The 19428-nt window shown below is 35.2% G+C and overlaps 2 protein-coding genes across 2 annotated transcripts; both read right to left on the bottom strand.

The window, feature by feature from the left end:
* Window positions 1-1399: 1399 nt before the first annotated feature.
* Window positions 1400-6966, bottom strand: LOC104037521 (transmembrane emp24 domain-containing protein 11). The gene is given in 6 exon segments (XM_009491505.2): window positions 1400-1549; window positions 2363-2509; window positions 4790-4915; window positions 5658-5758; window positions 6649-6840; window positions 6843-6966. Coding segments are annotated over 6 exon segments (840 nt in total).
* A 6307-nt stretch (window positions 6967-13273) lies between these two features.
* Window positions 13274-19169, bottom strand: SPON2 (spondin 2). The gene is made up of 6 exons (XM_009491504.2): window positions 19002-19169; window positions 17977-18202; window positions 17395-17618; window positions 16940-17131; window positions 15675-15849; window positions 13274-13452 (listed from the first exon to the last, which is right to left on the bottom strand). The coding sequence occupies exons 1-6, from the start codon at window positions 19167-19169 to the stop codon at window positions 13274-13276; spliced, it is 1164 nt and encodes a 387-aa protein (XP_009489779.2).
* Window positions 19170-19428: the final 259 nt, after the last annotated feature.

Raw genomic sequence — 19428 nt, 5'->3', positions numbered from 1 at the left:
TAAAATACAGAGGCACAAATTCAGTGTTTACCAAGAAACCTGTGATTTGGTTTACTTTGGCATACTTCATCAACACTAAAATTTACATAAACAACTGTGGGAAATGTCTGATCTCAACGCTATAGCCTAATGTTTAGGGCTTATCTGGGAACAAAAAGTAAGTAAAATTCAAAATTGTTTGTCTGGGTTTCTCTCTTCCATGGTAATTGCTGCAACCGCTGATCATAATATTATGTGTGGGCTCCACTGTCACTTAAAACTTTGAATATTTTAAAAGAAAACAGTCACAATTATATTTGAGGAAAAGCTAGGTGTTACACATACATAAGTTGAGTTCGAGACACTCTCACCAAATTAAGCACCACAGGGGATATAGCTGTTTCTCTGCCTACTATCTGAATCCTAGCCAGTCTGAAATGCTGAACTGCTCATGCTAGTACAGAATAAGGTTACTAAGCAAGTAGATGTACTGGTTTTGGCTGGGATAGAGTTAAATTTCTTCATAGTAGCTAGTATGGGGCTATGTTTTGGATTTGGCCTGAAGACAGTGTTGGCAACACAGGGATGTTTTAGTTCCTGCTGAGCAGTGCTGACACAGAGTCAAGGCCTTTTCTGCCTCTCACCCCACCCCACCAGCGAGCAGGCTGGGGGTGCACAAGAAGCTGGGAGGGGACACGGCTGGGACAGCTGACCCCAACTGACCCAAGGGATATTCCACACCATATGACATCATGCTCAGCAATAAAACTAGGGGGGAGGTTGGTAGGGGGGCCGCTGCTTGGGGACCGGCTGGGCATCAGTCAGTCGGTGGTGAGCAATTGTTTTAATTTGCATTACTTGTCTTCCTTGGATTTTATTTTTCTCTCCTCTGTTGTTTTTTCCTCTTTGTCTTAAAATTTATTGTTGTTGTTATCGTTATTATTATTTAATTATTAAACTGTTTTTATCTCAACCCATGAGTTTTCTCACTTTTACCCTTCTGATTCTCTCCCCCGCCCCGGGGGGGCAGGGCGAGTGAGTGAGCCAACTAGGGTTAAACCACAATAGTAGAAAACTTCAAAAGCTTAGAAAACTTTTTTTAGATTTCTATTTTACATGTAACAATCCTGAGTTGAACTGAAATGTTGCCTTAGTCATTGAGCCCTTCTTCTAGATTTAGCTTTACATCTGCAGAGGAAACGAAACAGATAAAAGATGGGATTCAACGAGTAAAATGTAAAGGGATGCCAGAGGCTGCAATATGGATGGAGAAACCAGAGTTAGGGTAAGAACCAGAGTAGAAGATGAGAGAAGCTTAAGAGTTATGTATAACCAATTTTCTCATAGATACAGGGTTTCTTTAGATGTTAGGTGTTATATAGTGTGCAATTTTCAAATCTATGCATTTACTTTATAAGACTTAAACAAGCTTCTTAGATATAAAGAAATCTCTGAGAGATTTGATTTGCCACATTCCAATAGAGATGAGGATTAGTGTTTGTACAATAGCCCACCACAAAATATTGCTGTTTGTTTCTTCACTTGTCTTCCGAAATTTTTCTTCACGCTCCTGAAGAAAAAAGGAAAAGCATAATTATTATCTTTGGGCATCTGTATGTTTCAAGCTGCCATCTGGGTTGATAAAAATGAAAGTTTGTTCTTATCCGTAAGGTGAATATCTTCACAAATCAAAACTGAGGAGCAGACACACTGTATCCTGAAGAAGAAAGGCAAACAGAGCTTTCCCATGTTCACAAAAGGTATATTGTGCTAAATATGTTCCATTAGTATAGACTTAAGCCTTTTTAGGTTTACAGTCACTTCCATATTGCAATCAAGAACCTTTTTGCAGCCAAATTTCTTTTTTTTAGGTAACTAGTTGATATATTTCAAACACAGTCCGACTGCCTGCATACATATTGAAAAGTGAAGACAACGGGTGTACACTTGTTTGAAGGAGGGCTTTATTTCTACCTGCATGGAGATATATAAATATACACTCAGTCACTTCCTTACCCACTCCAATAAATTTTATGCACACAGACCAGCATGGAAACAACAGCTGGCAACATCACCAGCAAAGGTACCTGCCACCTGCTGAGCTGCTGTTACTGACTCTGACCAAGAAAACTATATTTGGAAATTCCTTCTTTAACATAACACCTGTTGCTATAAGCATGAGTTCACAGTGCTTAATTAGTTTTTATGTTACAGCTTAAAAATATTTTGCAAGATAACGTAGGCTATTTTGGTTAAATATCAACAGATTTTTATGAGCTAGTTAAAAATAACACAGCAATTAAATAGTAAACCTCATAATACTTTATAAATCAATAAGCCTATGTACAATATTTTTAATATTTCCATTAGGGAACATACATACTCTTTCATAGTTTTGTTCTTTGGATATGTGCTGAATTTGCTCAGTCAGATGTTCTAGTCTAAAGTTAACTTCATTCACTTTGTCTTTGGCTTGAACAACAGATTCATCCAAAAAATGTTCTCCAACTCTAATGTCCAAATGGATACGCTGTGAACAGAAAAAATATTCTCATTACTGTGTCTTCTGTGTTGTCAAAATTACTTAGAAAAAAAGAAACAACAGATAAATTCCCTTTAAGCTCATTACAGAAAATAATTTTAATTGCTTATAGAAATCCTTCCTAAAATTAGAATCAGGTGGGATACTGAAAGTGTTTCTTTTTTTTTTTTTTATTATTCATTCTACACATTTAAAATCTTCACTAATGTTAGGGCATTATTTTATACTAGTATTGATTCAACCACCGTGAAAATGTTTTCTGTTCTTTGTCCAAACTAGTTAAAGAAATAAGCACCATTAGGACTGCTCCTTGTATTTCACATTCCATCCTAATATTGCAGAACTTATATTCTACAGTAGTACTGCAGAAAGCTTTTTATAGATGCACTTCTAGATTTCCTCCACTAACGGTTAGGAATATAAGATTGGAAGGAGACCAGCTGACTCATTATTTGCAGTTTATCATAGGTATTAAAGCAGAACCATCCATAAGGTATCTTTTTTCTTTCTCCACACATGGTTTATCTGGTATGAAATACCTCCCAATATCCTATAAGCTATTGTACGATCAACAGCAAAAATGCCCCAAACCTGCCAAGCAATAGACCCATAGAAAGAAAAGAGAAGAATGGAAATTGAAATACTATGCAACTTATTTTGGCATGAATGAAAAATTTTACTAAAAATAATAGGATAAAGTTCTCCTAGAAGCCAATTTGTACCTAAGAGAAAATAAAAAATTTTAACCAAACAGATAAGCTGTGGAAATCCTAGAGCTTGGTATTACCCCGATAGAAGTTTGGTCTACTCAGACATCAACCACAAATAAAGAGCACGTCTTCCTTCAGCTCTCTTAGAGTTAGCTAACTGAATATCCAGAAATCCATCTCACAACCTTATGGTAGCCTTTGTCCATTAATTTATTTAACTTTGGTTTGAAGCAGTTCAGATAACTACCACAGCATCTGGTTCTTGTAGAAGACCACGTAAAGATTTAAGTTAGCTAAAGAATGTTTTTCCTTTTGTGATCTTTATTCCTGCAGATATAAAGAGCAATATTCTCCTGTTTTAATTCTGTGTTCTTAAGGCAAACAAACCACCCTGTTTAATATTTGTGCTATTAATGTTCTCCTTCCCTGCACCTGTTCACTTCTTTTAAATAGGATGACCAGAACTGTACATGGTGCATCCATCATGTAAAATGATATTAATACAGCTCCATCTATGCCAGATAAAAATCTCTTGTTGTATCATCAGAATCACATTCATGGTGTGTAGTTAACTATGGCCAGTTAACTATGACCAACCAATGCTTCATCCCCCTTACCCTCTCTAGTTGATGAGCTCCACAAATTTTTTTTGTTATTAGAACCTAAGTGCTTTTGTAACATGTATGATCAAATTTCCACTCATTCCCATAAATCAGTCCATAAGAAGTCCATACTTATTCCAGTGTAATAGTCCCAGTTTGGTACTGTTAACTCTTCTCTGTTCTGTGTCATCTACATGTTCCCAAAGCATACATCTAGGATGCAATTTGGCCTACCTCACTTAACGCATTTATGAGATGTTTATATCTAGCTGATTATCTAACTCTTTTGCAGGTAACTGGGGAAAAAAAATAAAAAATGCACCTCTAGAGAGTAATTCTTACCTGTTCAGCTATCTTTTGAGAAGAGGCATGTAGGTAAAATTTTCAAAACAGTGTTTATTGTTTGAAATAGATTAGAGCCATGATATCACCTCTGCTGGCTTCTTTTGGAGTGTTGTTTTTTTTTTTTTTTCCAAAATCTGCATTAAGACTAACTTTGTTGGTAGTAGACAATGTCAACTATGCTAATATATTCTTAATTTGAATTTCTTTCAAAAATTAAAATGTTAAATTTTCTTTAGGAATTCAATCTAAGTTAGTGAAGACATGGAATATCTTTATGATAAGTGTTTATGTTAGCCAATCATACATACCTATCTCTTTGAACCAAATAGTTGTTCTTATTGATCAGAATCTTTCACATTCAAAGCACTGTAGAAACATTAAATCACTCTATAGTTTTTAGTCTTGCCTCTTTAACCTTAACTTCTTAAATATCAGAACAGAGTCTTTTTCTCTCTTCATCTTCATAATTCTAGGTTTTTCATCTTTAATCACTAGGAAATGTTGAATTATCTGCTAGAAGTTTAGACCAACTTCTAATCTGGGTTGTAATCTCTGCAGTTTGTAAACAATTGATACTATTACAACAAAGGATATTTAAGAAATACACCTACCAGTTTACTTCCTGCAAAAGCCACAAATCTTGTGGAGTTAGACTGTAAACAGATAACATGCTCCCCAGACAGATAGGATGTAAAAGAAAATGTTCCTTGTGGCCCATAGAGTTTTGACAGTAGTATCTGTAATTTAGATATTATATATGTTGGGTATGTACATTATAAATATCCATAAAACAATCAAAAAACAGTACTGTGAATTGGATGTAAAAAGTAATCAGTTAACCTCCTGACATCATTAAATTTATCTGAATTTCAGAACAGATTTAGAGAAAAGTAAACAATTTTAGCTCACAGTGAACACTGAAATGTTACAGATTTCTGCGATGTACAAAACCCAATGTTCTCTAAAGCATATAAAGTTTGAAAACTAAGACTTTGTCTAGGCACAGAAGAAAATTGTCCATTGCTGACAAATCTCAGGACCTCATGGCAACATAGGCAGTTGCTATGCATGATGGCTATATGCAGCCTCATGGTAAACTTGACTTTTGCAACTTAGTTTATCATCAGCCTTCCTTTCTGCCACTCAAGTACATTCTGTATCATTTTACTTCAGTAGTGAATTTTCATTTTTTTTTAATGTAACTTTTTTTCTCACTTGTCACTTATTATTCTTAATGATAGTTTCCCAAAACCAGTAGTAATGCAGAAATTGTCCACATACATCATTATCAAACTTTGTCATTTCTATTTACTTTGATAGAAATCACAAGGTGCTTATACCTTTCAGCATCAAAATACTGAACTAACTGATAGACTGTAGATTTACTTTTTCCCCAAAAGTGCCTATTATTTTTAGACAGTGCTCCCTCTCAGTGCCAAATGTCAACTCATAAATCCCACATTTCTAAAGCATATTTGCCTCAGCAGAAGGACTTGTGACAGTCACAAACATTCCCAAACCAGGAGCAGATTCAAGAAAGTCTTGTTTATGTATATCCCAGCGTTGTACTTTGTAATTCCCTGAATAAAAATATAGAAAAAAGATCTGTTAAATAAAACATAGCTTAATATTAAACATCTTTATTGCTTTTTCAGCAAAAATATAAAGATAGATGATTAACAATAAAAAATATATGTATTTCATGTGCTTATGAATTATTGCTCAGGGGGCACTTTATAATAGTGTGACATGCAATAAATTTTTGCTACACTAGAAAATGTTCTAGAATACTACAAAAATGGTTGATTAACAAGTATTTCTTTCTGATTATTCTTAATGCTCTGGCAAGATTAGCATACAGAAGGCATGCTGAGACCTCCAAAAGCATAAGTAGGCTGTATTCAAAATACATTTCTAGGATTGTCTTTCATATTTATCACTTTTTTAATAAAAAAGATTATTATGTATTATTCTTTACTGCCCCCTTTCAATCTTATGTTTACAATCTTGTAGACAAATTTAATGCACTTGTGATATCCCAGGTGAAATGGAACATTAGTACATCTTGATTTGCTTCTCTCCAGACCAGTGTTAACCAAAAAAGTAACTCTCCCATTCATATGGGGCAAGCCATGTTACAGAAATTCTGATATGAATGAGTAAATCAGTCCGAAAGTATAGAAGCACACATTGAAGCATCAATTCCACTGCTGTAGAATTAGAAGACAGTCTTTTTGTTTGACTAGTCAGTTAAGCACTCTGGAAGCCTGCATTTCTTTGTGTGACAGAAACACACAATGTCTGAGGACATTATGACTAGCCCCTGCTGCAGGGAGTTATTTTCAGTGTGCCCTCTTTCTTATCACCATGGTTTTACAATATTTATCAATCACAGATTTTCCCATTACATTACAAGCTATCTTTATTGTTGCATAGGTTAGATCATCATATAGCATTGACAGGTACCTACCCATTACCAACGTGTCACTGGGAACGTCTTCGATTATACATTTCTCTTCTCTTTCTCCACTGTGAAAATATAAAGCAAGTGAAAAAGAAATCCAAAAGTTCATAAGAAATCCTATTAATTGGCTTTTCATGGTTTTAAAGTATCCCAGTTGTACTGCTTTTGAAGATAACTATTTACAAATATATGTAGTTCTGTGGTCGTTCCTTGTTTGCTGCTTATCAGTGTATTTTTGAGGGAGAAAAGAAACTGTGAGAAAAGGCAGCTGGTGGTGACACATTTATAAATAACTACAGTATGTTCTGCAGAATGAGATAACATAAAAAAGATAACTTGTAAAGTCTTTCTTCTTTCCCAGCATCTAGATTAAAATTTTATTTTATACACATAGAAGATCATTAAACTGGAAAGGACCTCTCAGGTACTTGAGATCTGTTTCCTAGATTACTGTAAGCAACCACACTGGCTGTCTCTTTCCATAAACTGCTCAGTTTTCAACTTGTTAACTTATACTTCATATTTATTCTGGGTGATTATTCCAGAACTTCACCCCCTTTTTATTAAGAAATTTTGTAATTTCCAACCTAATTGGACGTATGTATACACCTGTACAAAACCCATAGGGACTACATAAAAGGGATGAAAGAAATATGAAGAAGAAAGTCAAAAGAACTTGAACAATAAAAGACTCTGAAACACTAATGAATATGATACAGCAGGAAAAAAATAATAAAATTAACACTTTCTGAATAAGATTTTTTTACATCAGAATGTTTTTCTCTGAGATACTGCCTAATAAATTCTCTAAAGAAAGTTATAGTGTAAATTAAATTATGATAGAGGGTGTCTTTATTACCACTTGTACTAATATAGACCAAACAATCTGCATGCCTGATGATGAACTCAGTTACCACTAAAACGTTCCTTGTCCTATAAACTGAGATCACTGTGTCTGAAAGGTTGGACACAATGTAAGAGCATACGTGGTCATTTTCCAGCAGGGAGGACCCAACTATGGAATCATTTCCAGTAGGGAGGAACCAACTTTGAGCTCATTTTCCCCTTCAGAAGCTCGCTACACTCCTGTTGTAAGACTCGGTAGTTTGATGACTGACTCTCTCCAACCCTTCCATGTTCCTCAGCAGCATCTGGCATCTGCAGATGAAATTGTTCACTCATGTCCTTGAATGTGTCTTTGATGAACACCTCAGTTCATTTCAGAGTTCTGTCATCTTAACTTCAGGGTATGGGATGTAAGCTACCTCTACAATACACACACGCACCATATAGCTGGTACATAGTGCTGTAGACAGGGAAACCACCATCCTCTTGCTTGAATTTTATCAGCACTTATTTTGCTTGAAAAAGTGGCAGTTGGTTTTTTTTTTTTTTTTTATATAGCTGTCACAAGCTCAGCTGCGTAAGTTGCATCCTCAACACTCTGCACACACCGAAGGATCATGACTAGCCCTTTTCCCTTATTGTTCAACACCTCCTCTGAATTCTTCTTTCAATTTCCTCACAGAATGTCCCATTTGCATTTCCTGTTATTTGGTGACACCTGTTTATTAGTAAATAAAGCTATATTGGTCTTCCCATCCATTTCTGAGCAGCCCTTCTGAGAATCTGCTTTAGCAGGAGATGCATTCTGCTAGGACTGCTAGCTGTAGAATTGGCTCCATCATAACACAAGAACATGTATTTTCCTAGTATCAAGGAAGAAGGATGGACAGCAACTCATCTGCAGTTTCTGCAACCTAAAAAACTAAAATTTCAGGAAGGTAACTCTTACTGGATTATTTCACATCTGCTGGTTTACCGCCCTTCACTGCACCTGCTATCTATAAAGTTGTCTCAATAAAAAATGTCTTTGACACAGGCTTGAAACCATCATAAGTTCAGTCCATACTGCAGCGTGAAGTATCTTCACAGAAGTTCTAGCACAAATGTTAGTTCACCTCCAGCAAAATACAACATACCTATACTGATAAAGAGATTGCCAAAGATGAGGAGCCTTGATTCCTTAGACATTACTTCTTTTTCTTTGGCTCCATATGGTTAAGGATAGAGGGATACAAATTGCATCTCATGGCCATTGAATCCCTGGGAGTCTCAAGGGTGATATTAGGACTCTGTTACTACTTTAGCATTTATCCATCAGAAATAATTTTAGTTTATACAGAATCTCATCATATAATTGGACTTTTACGCCTCCACCACAGGGAGACCTTGACTGACGTTCACCTGCATAAATTCTCATGCCATAATATACCTGCAAGAAGTATACATTTCTCTGCAGATTCTGAGCTACTTAAGCATTCATCCTTTTAGCTTTTCATTGACTACTTAGGATTTCCAAAATTCCATGTTCCAATGGTAGAACACAAGATGTACAGGGGGATGCCACTTCATCCTTCACTCTGCCCAGACCAGTTGGGACAGACACATTATTTCTGTACTTTTGGCTAGCAAATGCTAACATAGTAGGGCTGATGGACTTCAAACCCACACAAGTAAGTCAGCCTTCAGGTGTTCATGTTGTCATGAAGCATATTCAGAGTTTTTTTGTCTCAGGTATTCACAATACCTGTAAATTACCATAGACACAACTTCTGCATACCACCTCCCATGAAACAGGATTCAGCTGACTTCAGCATTGCTGTATGAAGTGTAAGATTCATTTTCTGAGCACCTTAAATATTGTCATGGAATAGTCTTGAGTTACTTTATTATGTTAGATCTTTAATAACAGATATTCCCAATGTAATTCAATTACCTGGGACTATCATGAAATGGACTTTTTTGCCTTCAATACCATCAAGTACTCCCAGATCTTTTGCTCGCACTCCAGTTATGTCCTGATGGGGACAGTGCTCATTCAGTGATCTGAAAGGCTGGCATATGCTTTCCCTCCCATTCTACAAGTTAGGCACACGTTAGTTTCCATGACCATGCTTAGCTTAGGCAGTGTGGCTAGAATATTAGAGCTATTTTTCAGTGAATCCAAGACTGTCCCTCTCCAAAATGATCTTTAACAGCAGACCCAGTGCCATTTTGACAATTGCCTGCAACATTTCATAGCACGCTCGGTGGATGAGACTTGGTCAGTTAGAGTTGGCCCACTTATACAGTACACTTACATAGTATAGAGCTGGCCCTCCAATACAGGTTCTCCTTGGTTGTGGGAAGGCATATTGACACAGCAAAACAGAACAGGACTTCAAACTCCAGTTAGTAAGTTTTTTCACACACACACCCTGGGCATCCATCCCAGTCATTTTAGAGTATTTGATAGAATGAAACATCTGCCTTCTCCTTTAGTCCACCTACGACTCACACAACCAGCACTGATGCTATGGTATCAGGGAGAGCTTTTCAGTTCAGTTCAGTTCATGGATCATATCAGTCCTTCTTGTATCCTGACTTATCTACAAAAGTACCCTGTTTTTTTCCTAGTCACTAACTACCAAGGTGCTGTATTAGATGTCTGAAGAGAAGCCAAAACCCATAGAAAAGCATAAATATATACACAGCTTCAGCTGGCATTCCTACCTACTAGGAGATAAAGGGAAGAGCTTTTGTGTATTCACAGCTAACTCCTTAAATTCCTTAAGGTACTGGACAAGCTGTTCTCAGTAATGAGGTACTGTTTTTCACTATAGAAATTGAATTTGGCACTCGTGGTTTTTGTAGGACCACAGTTCAAGTCTATGGTGACTTTTTTTGCTGCTACACTTAACTTTAACTGTGTCTTCCATTCTGCAAGAATATCTGCCAAGGCATCAAAGCTGATTCTTCCTACAAAACATTCTTGCTAAAAGAATTTCTTAACAAATTCATTTCAAGTTTCCTCCCAAAGTGTTTTCTGAGATTAGTTTAACCCAGAAATTAATTTACCTATTTCCTTCCCTAAATCTTATGTATTTAGGACCACAGCATCTTGGCTGCCAGCCATCTGTAACATTGGATATAAGGGAAAAGGAAGGAAGAGCATCTCTGTGTTTCTTTCTTGTCCCAAAAGTTTTTAAGACAAATCCAAGACTGTGCTGAAAGTAAAAGCTACAAAGGCCTAGCCATACCCACACGGGGATCACATACCTCACGAATCAGTTTAATAAAGATATGTTATGAGAAATGTGCTCCATCATTAGAATGTGCTTCATTCAACTCACTGTATCCACAGTCTTGCCAAGCAATGTCTCCATCCCTGGTGTTTGCAAAGTGAATACCTGGAACTATATTTATGGCCAAACGTTATACTGCCACAAGGGCATCCTTAAAGGATGCCATATTTACCAAGGTCTCCTGAATCATAGAATCATAAGAAGTCACTGCTTACAGAAAAACCCATATCCAGGTAACTGACAGGATAGGAAACTTCTGCTTGAAGGAACCCGCAGTGAATATTCCTGTGTGCAAACACTCTAAAATAGAAAAATTATTTATCAATAACTGGAGTTTCCTGAAATGCGTTGGCCTTTTACATATTCACTTCCCTTTCTATTCCACCTCCCCCTCTCATCCTTTCTCCTTCATTGTCCTTTGGGAAACTTTTGGCTTCAGGAGTCTGAGTAAACACTGGCACTACTCCACTATCAAATCATATCATGTAGGACTGAACTCCTGGATTTGGGTCATGTATACAATTACAGATGCAGATACTCTTCTACTAGACCTAGCCCTTCAGTTGTTCTGGACATATAAAGAAGAAAAACTCCACTGTTTAGACAACTTCCAGGAACATTCCTCCAAGGATACTGTGTGGTTTGTGGGTTTGTTCTACCTAAGTCATAATTTTGAATTGCCTCTGATTTCTGCCCAAGACCTTTATTGAGTTTAGTCTATCACCAGTTGATCAATCAATTTGAAATTTGCTCCTGTCCTCAGAGAATATTTAAATATGTACTTCAATATAAGTTTAGTTTTCTAAGACAGTGATAAGTGTGTAACTATACAGTAAATGTTTAACAGAAAACATAGAATGAGTAAAAATTAATAAAAAAAGAAGAAAGAAAAAAATTGAAAAGGCAGAGAAATTAACTAAACACAAAATATGAAAATGATAGTGTAATAACACTATTTCCATTATAGAATGGAGACAGGGGAACCTGGGGGGAAAAAAAAAGCTATGATAAAAAGAGTAAGTGAAGCAATTTTAAAAAACAGGCAACAGTGGGAATCTGAAGAATGCAAGATGTAGAAATTCCTATACTTAACTCTAACAGCTGTGCATTTATCAGCATTTGCAGGACCAACTTAGTCCAGCCTGATAAAATTTCAAATTTATTTGGTCTTTGCAAGACTTATCTCCTGGAAAAAATATAGACAACATTTTCAATGTTTCAAATCCTACAGAGAATACAGTGTTCTCCTTTAAGTACATAATAAATTTTCTGATATTTGGCATATTCCAATAAGAACCTACTCAAATCAACGTCTCCTGTTCAATATCTGTGCTGTATATTTGTAAAACTGCAGTGTGCTGTAAAAGTTTTGTGGGCTGACTGTAAACATATTCTATTGAACAGTGTTATTCCAAAATCCTTTCCCTAGTTGGTAGCCACAAGTCTTTATAAGCCATATGTTACATTCATTTTATAACAGTTATTTGAACATTAAAACTTGCAGTCAGGAACAGTTCCTGACATTTTGTGTTTTGTTATATCTGTGTATACCTCAATTTTAGATAATATTAAAACATGGTAAGTTTTCTCTGTAAAAAGGTTACAATGACACAAATAGCAGCAAGCATTTGAAGAAATATGGACACATTTACTGCATATATAAAGACAATGATATAATTTATGTTATGGTCAACAGTGTTAACTTTGAGATAGTTGTCTCATGAGGGACGCACACCAACAATCAGTCAGCTTTTAAATCTCAGCTAACACTTTTAGTTAAGTTCAGAGGTTTTCTGCTAGTATCCACGCTCCTGATTTTTTCTAGTAATTTTGTTGGTTGAGTGTCCTCATGACAGATATTCTTCTCACTTTTGAGAAAAAAAGAAAAAGAAAGGTATTTTCATGTATTCATAAGCCTCAAGACAAGTCTACTCAGTTATATTATTGTCTTAACCACACTGCAAACATCTGGTCACTCTGATTTGTGTAAGTAGTTTCTGAAGAAATGCATGTTAAACATGTTTAGAAAGACGACAAAAATGCCAATAAATTATAAAAACATAATTTAGAGAAAAAATTAATTTCTAGGTATAAATAGCTGTAGCCCAACAAATTACAGTATTTAAGAACGTTATTAGTTTAGATTTTGTGATTAAAAGACTTTTACATGTGAGTATATTCACTTTACATGTGAAGTATAACCTTTGCAAATGTCTTCTTTTCTGCCACTAGAGGGTACTCCAAGAACTTACAGTATATTTATAGCAAGGATTTATTTGGGGTTTTTTGGTCTGTAAATGATCAAGTACTGTTGTCATACTAAACCTTAGGAATTTAACCCCCAAGATCTTGACATTAAACAACAACTTTCAAAACCAGTCTGATATACCTTTTCAGCAAAATAGTGCAGCATACCCGAATTATAAGGAACGTTGACTGACATGTAGCTTAGATTTAAACTTATCCTACTTTTAAATTATCTAAATTATGATCTTTTCTTTATTTCAGACACAATTCTCTGGTTCACATCCTGTTTCTTCATCCAGATTTGGACAAGGCATTCCATTATTGGCAGGCTGGAGAAGTACAAAACGAGTTCTGATCTTGGTCCCTGTTTTTCTGCAAAGACCTCTGCAGAGACCCCAGGAAGACCATTGTGAAACCTCACAGTCCAGTGGTGTTTCTGCAATATACACCAAAAAAAAAAGGTAATTTTACATAAATTTGTGCTTAAGGCAAATACATAGTTGGCAAAGCATTAAGGAATGATGATCAAATAGTGTCCTTTCTTATACAAAAATACATGTGATACTAATAAAATCCATATGTTGCCTCATAAATAAAAATGTCTGTTTTCAGATCCTAAGCTCATCAACACTTGTTATTGTTATTAATAATATTATTGCAGTCTAGAGACTCTCTGAGCTACTATATCAGTAGTGCAGCATATTATTTATTGAATTGAAAATATAGAATTCCTATCAAAGAAAACCATGCTTAAAATAATTGCATTCAAAAGATTGCATTAAAAAACATTTACTGTCAATTTTATAACTCATATGCCTTTGCATGGCTTACTAAAAACACCAGGATTAAAGCTTTTCTCTGGTTTATTTAGGTACAGTTATATTTCTTAGCAGATAGGTATTGTTCCTATAGTTGTTCATATCGAATTCCATTTAACTTTTGTTCCAATCTAGTTCAGAAATAAAGAAAAGTCCCTTTTTTTTTTAATCATTAAATCATCTTGCTATTTTTTGGTATGTACACTACAGTTTCCTTTGCCAATAAAGATATTCTGTCACTAGAAGCTTTTTAATACTAGAAGAGTTTTCAATATAGTTTTAATTTACTGCAAGAAAAGAAGACTGAAACTCTAAAGTACTTTTCATAATGTATACTTCCATTGAAAATATCTCCCATAAAAATATAGGTGATTATTCCTTAGCAGGTTAAATAAAAATATCATTTGTCACAGGAAATTGCATCAAAACTGTGTATTACAGTGTTTGTGGGTAAAATAGGTGTGCACAGAACCAGCTTTAAATGCTGTACTTAATGTGTGACCTCTGGTATACATTTCTGGTATTACAGTGGAACTCACCATTTCTGTTGTGATCACTTATTCCCATGTTTCTAGTGGGAATGAGGGACAGAGTTTGGTAATTAAATCTGTCCTTTTGCTTCTGGATTATGTTTTGAACAGATGGATTTACTGGTTAATATACAATACAGTGGGGATGTATGATTTAAAATTATTTTTAAGTACCATACTTTAAATATATTGTTTTAGATTTATATCCTAAAGACGGCCAAATCTTCCTTTCAAATATTGTGGGAAAGGCATATGACTGAAAATGAAACATGTAGCACGCACTTTGTATATGTCTTGCTTACTAATAGAAATACATTGAACCACTATAAATTGATAGAGAAATGCATTTATTAAAGTATAAGTCATGCATTATTAACTGTGTAGGGAATGAGCTTTATTTTAGTGATTGTAAGGCGACTTTAGCACAGAGCTAGAGGCGTACAATCATCAGACTTATTCTGGAGAAGCTCTTCTTGGAACATGGCAGCTATTCTAGGAATACATTGGGGATTTAGCCTATTGCTGTCTCTAATATAGTATTTAGGATGTCAGTCATCTTATTCTTAACTCTTCCTCTTACACTTTGTAAAAATCCACTAGAAAAGTATAAAGAGAAAATCTCTGTGGACACTGTCCAACTGCTGTCTTTTCCTTAGCCCAAATATAGTATTTGTTAATTTGGAGATTTGAAAATTACCCTTAAGACTGACTTGAGTCAGTAGATTGTATGTCTTCCTACCTACACAAGGTTATTAGCTAATATTTTTAAGAAAAGAAAAATGAGAGAGAACATTATTTTTGTTATCAGGTTGTATTTTCCTATCACAAATATGTCCAAATCAATTGAATTATATCAGTTCTTATTGCACATAACTATCAAGACCTCTGACCCAGAAAGAGAAAACAATAACATTCTTCTGCTCCATTGTCATGTAAAAACTTAAGGATGAGTATTTACTTCAAAGTTGCAAAGCATTTGCGAACTCTGACTCTGGTCAAATGTTTATTTCTCATAAAATTCACTGATCTATGCTGATGCTAAGGCTTGAGTAACCCTCACTGTGGATATAACCCAAACCTTTGAACCTTAGCTCAGATATGAAATCCCTTCCTTATTCTTTCAGGGATTCTCTTTTATGTCAACTGGCTTGTTTTATTTCCTATGTGTGAGTCTGGAAACTATTCCTATGCAGATAGGAGAATATTCTGCCTAATCACCTATTTTGTCTACATCACCTGGCAGATTTCCACATATTTTCTGAATGAATGAAAATAACAGAATTGAGCATATCAAAGTACTAATTACTTACCTGAGACAGAGTCTATTATTTCATTGCTTTTAGCTGGAAGATTAAGATAAGGTGCAGGAAGACCCAGCTGTGTTTTCTTTAATTTCACCATTGTTACTTGAGCAATAGGTGGCAAAATTTTGAGTCTGGGGTAATAAAATGAGTTTGCTGGGTGACTTGGGGAGGAACAAGTGATCTGTGAAATAAAAAGGGGAACCTTAAAGAAACTATATCATATTAGTAAGAAAATAACTGTAAAATCATGTTTACACACCATGCTAATACTTTTTGGCAAGTAAAATCCATATAACCAGCTTCTATGAACCTCAGTTCACACAACTACTGCTGGTAATCCCAGAATTTTTATGCATAATGCTTTGAGACGGGGCACAATGAATTGTGCCAACCTTTGGATAAAGGACTGCAGTGGGAGGTACTGAAAACAGAGTAATGTATGGAACGGTCTGATGGGAAGAAGTGGGTGTTACTACAAGGGACAATACAAGAGTATTAAATAATATTGGGTATGCTATAGCAGCAGTCACACAAATACAGGAGGCCAAACATACTGTTTTCCAGCTTCTCTGTTCCTTTTCTCATTACTCATTAGCACAGCATTTGGCTCTGGAAAATCTGACGGTAAAGAAAGGACTGACTGAATGCTTATAGTATTCAAAACATTTGAATCAAATGCTCTGTTCCCCCAGCACCCTTAAATGACAAAAGCAAAGTATGAGGCATATAGAGTATTGAGTGAGCAAAAGATTGAAAGTGGGGTCACCACAGTAATGATGGAGAAGTTCTCCTCTGCTTTCCCTTAGCTCCTTTCCCTTAAACGCAGAAGTTTCAGGTTTCAGCAATGCTTTTAACTGAAAACTGCTCCCCACATCAGTATTCATGACTTAGGATTTTCCTGTTTAGATACGTGTTTAGATACGTATTTAGTAGTGCCATGACTTTTTTGAATATTTTTATTTTCCTGGTGTTTTAAGAATTGTTAAAAATAATCTAAAAATAGTCAGCTTTTACAGAAAATACTTCAAATGTAGACCCAAATTTTCATGAACCATCTGCATTTACTTAATAAACTTGAAAGATACAGATAATAAACAAAACCAGTAGGGTTATTAGCTATGTAATAAATCCATATATAGAGAGCATCAGCAGTCTCAAATAGTGAAATCAGTTTCACCAGAGTCTATCATGTAGTCATAGGATAGTTATCTTTTAAAGGGAGGACTCAAAACATACAGGTATGAAGTGCTAAATGATGTATATACACCTACCTCTGTAACTGTGTCCTGTGGAATGGTGGCAAAGTTTGGGGAGGAAAATGTGAAACCACTATCAGTTCCAGCATCATATGGAAATAGATCAACTGATACTTCTTCCATCCAGTGGTCTCCTTCACAGAGATTTAGGCTGTCAATACCCACAAACCAGTCGGGGCTTGGAACAATTCGTACCACAAATGAAACCTAATGAAACAAAATGATCCATCAGGATTGCATCACTTTGAAATGCTCCAGTCCTGCTCATAGTAATGTTAACTTAAATTTTTTGAAAGAAATGTCATTATGCTCTTCTACTTTATAGAACCTGTACGGTGCTCCCTGCAATGTGACATGCTTTTAGTAACTCTTTGCATTATATTGTTCCTACAAGTGAGAACTCAAATATTTAATTTTGTGTGCTAGTGACATAAAATAAACTTTTAAAATTAATATGTGCATTTACTTACTAAGGGATGTCTTGAATGAGCTTCTAATTCAGTGGAGGTTTGTCCTGTACCACTGGAAATGGCAGGAGCAGAGAAGATTCCATGTACACTCTGAATTTTCTCTCCAGCTTCTTCTATTTCTTTCATTAATACCCATGCTTCACCCTTTTCAGCAAAATCACGTACACCATTGCTGGCATATTCATTTTTTTTCCACATGCTGTAGTCAGAACTATGAGTAACACCTATTTGAGTGAATACATGGCATGACATAAAAGTCTGGTTTAGATTGTCCCTATTTCTTCAATTTCTCTGTTTTATATCTGAGGTTTAAAAAAATCTGTATAAAAATGAGTGAACACTAAAACATTTGGCTTATCAGTGTTTATTTCAGCTGCAGCCAATTGAAAACAGAAGTCAATTGAAAACAGTTGTAGATTTTTGAAAGCATTGTGGATACTTCCATTTCTGCATTTCATTCTTAATAACTTTGTCTATTTTTTCCTTTTTCTTTGGTTATCTTAAAATTGACTATTAAGAAGCAAAAAGATCACAGTGGTTAAGAGATTTACCTGTTCTTAAAACTGTACATACTTCACTTACCTAGCATTGATGACCACTGTGCTGGGGGCCTGTAAAGTGGATACTGCTTAGGGAAAGCAGTCTGACTCCATTTCCCTGTGAAGATTATGCTGTACTTAGCAAGTTCCTCTGCTGTGCAAATAGAGTCATCACCCACAGGCAAGCTGCTGGCATAACCTAGTATTGTTACAAGTAATGTCCAGATAACTTTACAGGAACAGTAGACAAACATCAGGTTTTCCATTCCCTTCCACACAAAAAGAAAAAAATATGTTAGCCATATTAGTCACTCTAAACTCAGAATTGAATAACAGTTACCTAATAAAATGTAACGTACCGTAAGTTATAATCAAAAAGAAAGCATACATCTGAAACACTAAAAATTGTTATGCTTCTAAAAACATTATTCTAATGCTTTCAGATTTGATATTTCCATGCTATATACTACAAATCTGTAACTCTACCTGGGACAAGTGTTTCTAATGAAAATAAAAATATCTTAACCTTGTCCATAGTACTACCTCTGAGAAAAATCTGTTTCTGATTTTCTTTTGAAATCTTATTAGAGTCACATCTTGAATTAATTAGAGTAGCAACTGTTTCTGTGGAAAACATTAGTGGTATATTTATTCTTCTAAAGATTAAATTGAAGGTTACTTTGCCAAAAGAAATGATTTATTTTAAATTTGTGTTCTACAAAGGCTTTTTTATGGCATAACATTTAAAGTCAAATACATTTCATATTTATATAAATTACTTTGCTGTCATAACTTGTGTATTAAAAAATACATTGTAATTGCTTCAGATTGTTTAAGTTACACAGTTGTTAAAAAACAATATTTTTAAAAAGTTGCTGTCATAGGCTGTGCAAATTTTGTTTTTAAATTAATATGGTAATTGCATCAGACTGTTGAACTCCAGCAATTGTTTAAAATAACATCCTTAAAAACTTATTTTTAAATGCTTTCATCCTTTAAGAAAACTATACAAATATAACTAAAATGCTAATAATATATTAATTTGTAAAAAGAGCTGTGAATACTCACTAAATATTTCCTCTGGAGCACTGGCAGGGGGAGAGCACCTGCTTTTGCTGGCAGCTGAGTTGGTCTGCAAGAGAAGACAGTAGGAGTCTTGCTATTTATGCCTGAAGAGGGTCCCTTTGGTCCAACAATTATTGTAATCTTTAGACTTTCCAGGTTTGCAAAAAGCATGCCATCTTCTTGTTTGCAATCCTTTTGGATGGACTATCAGAGGCTTCCTGTCTGTCAACTGGTTCAGGCTCCTATCAGAAGACTGTGATGCCGAATAGACAAAATGCTGTAAAAAAAATACCTTGGATTCTTAGTAACAGTTCGAGTTTTCTGGTGCCTTTACAGTTCTCTGCTCTTATTAATGCCTCCAAGCTACACAAATGAACTGATTCCAACACTAAAATAGTTCTAGTGAATACACTTTAAATGAGAAGCATGT

This window comes from Pelecanus crispus, chromosome 4, assembly GCF_030463565.1.
Source record: "Pelecanus crispus isolate bPelCri1 chromosome 4, bPelCri1.pri, whole genome shotgun sequence".
Classification (NCBI taxonomy): Eukaryota; Metazoa; Chordata; class Aves; order Pelecaniformes; family Pelecanidae; genus Pelecanus; species Pelecanus crispus.
This window is presented reverse-complemented; position numbering and strand designations above follow the sequence as displayed.

Coding starts and splice junctions, on each gene's coding strand:
- SPON2 (XM_009491504.2), bottom strand. CDS start 19,169: ATGCTTTTTGCAAACCTGGAAAGTCTAAAGATTACAATAATTGTTGGA. Junction 15,850..16,939: donor CACAGGACACAGTTACAGAG/GTAGGTGTATAT, acceptor TTTATTTCACAG/ATCACTTGTTCCTCCCCAAG. Junction 13,453..15,674: donor AATAATAGACTCTGTCTCAG/GTAAGTAATTAG, acceptor TGTATATTGCAG/AAACACCACTGGACTGTGAG.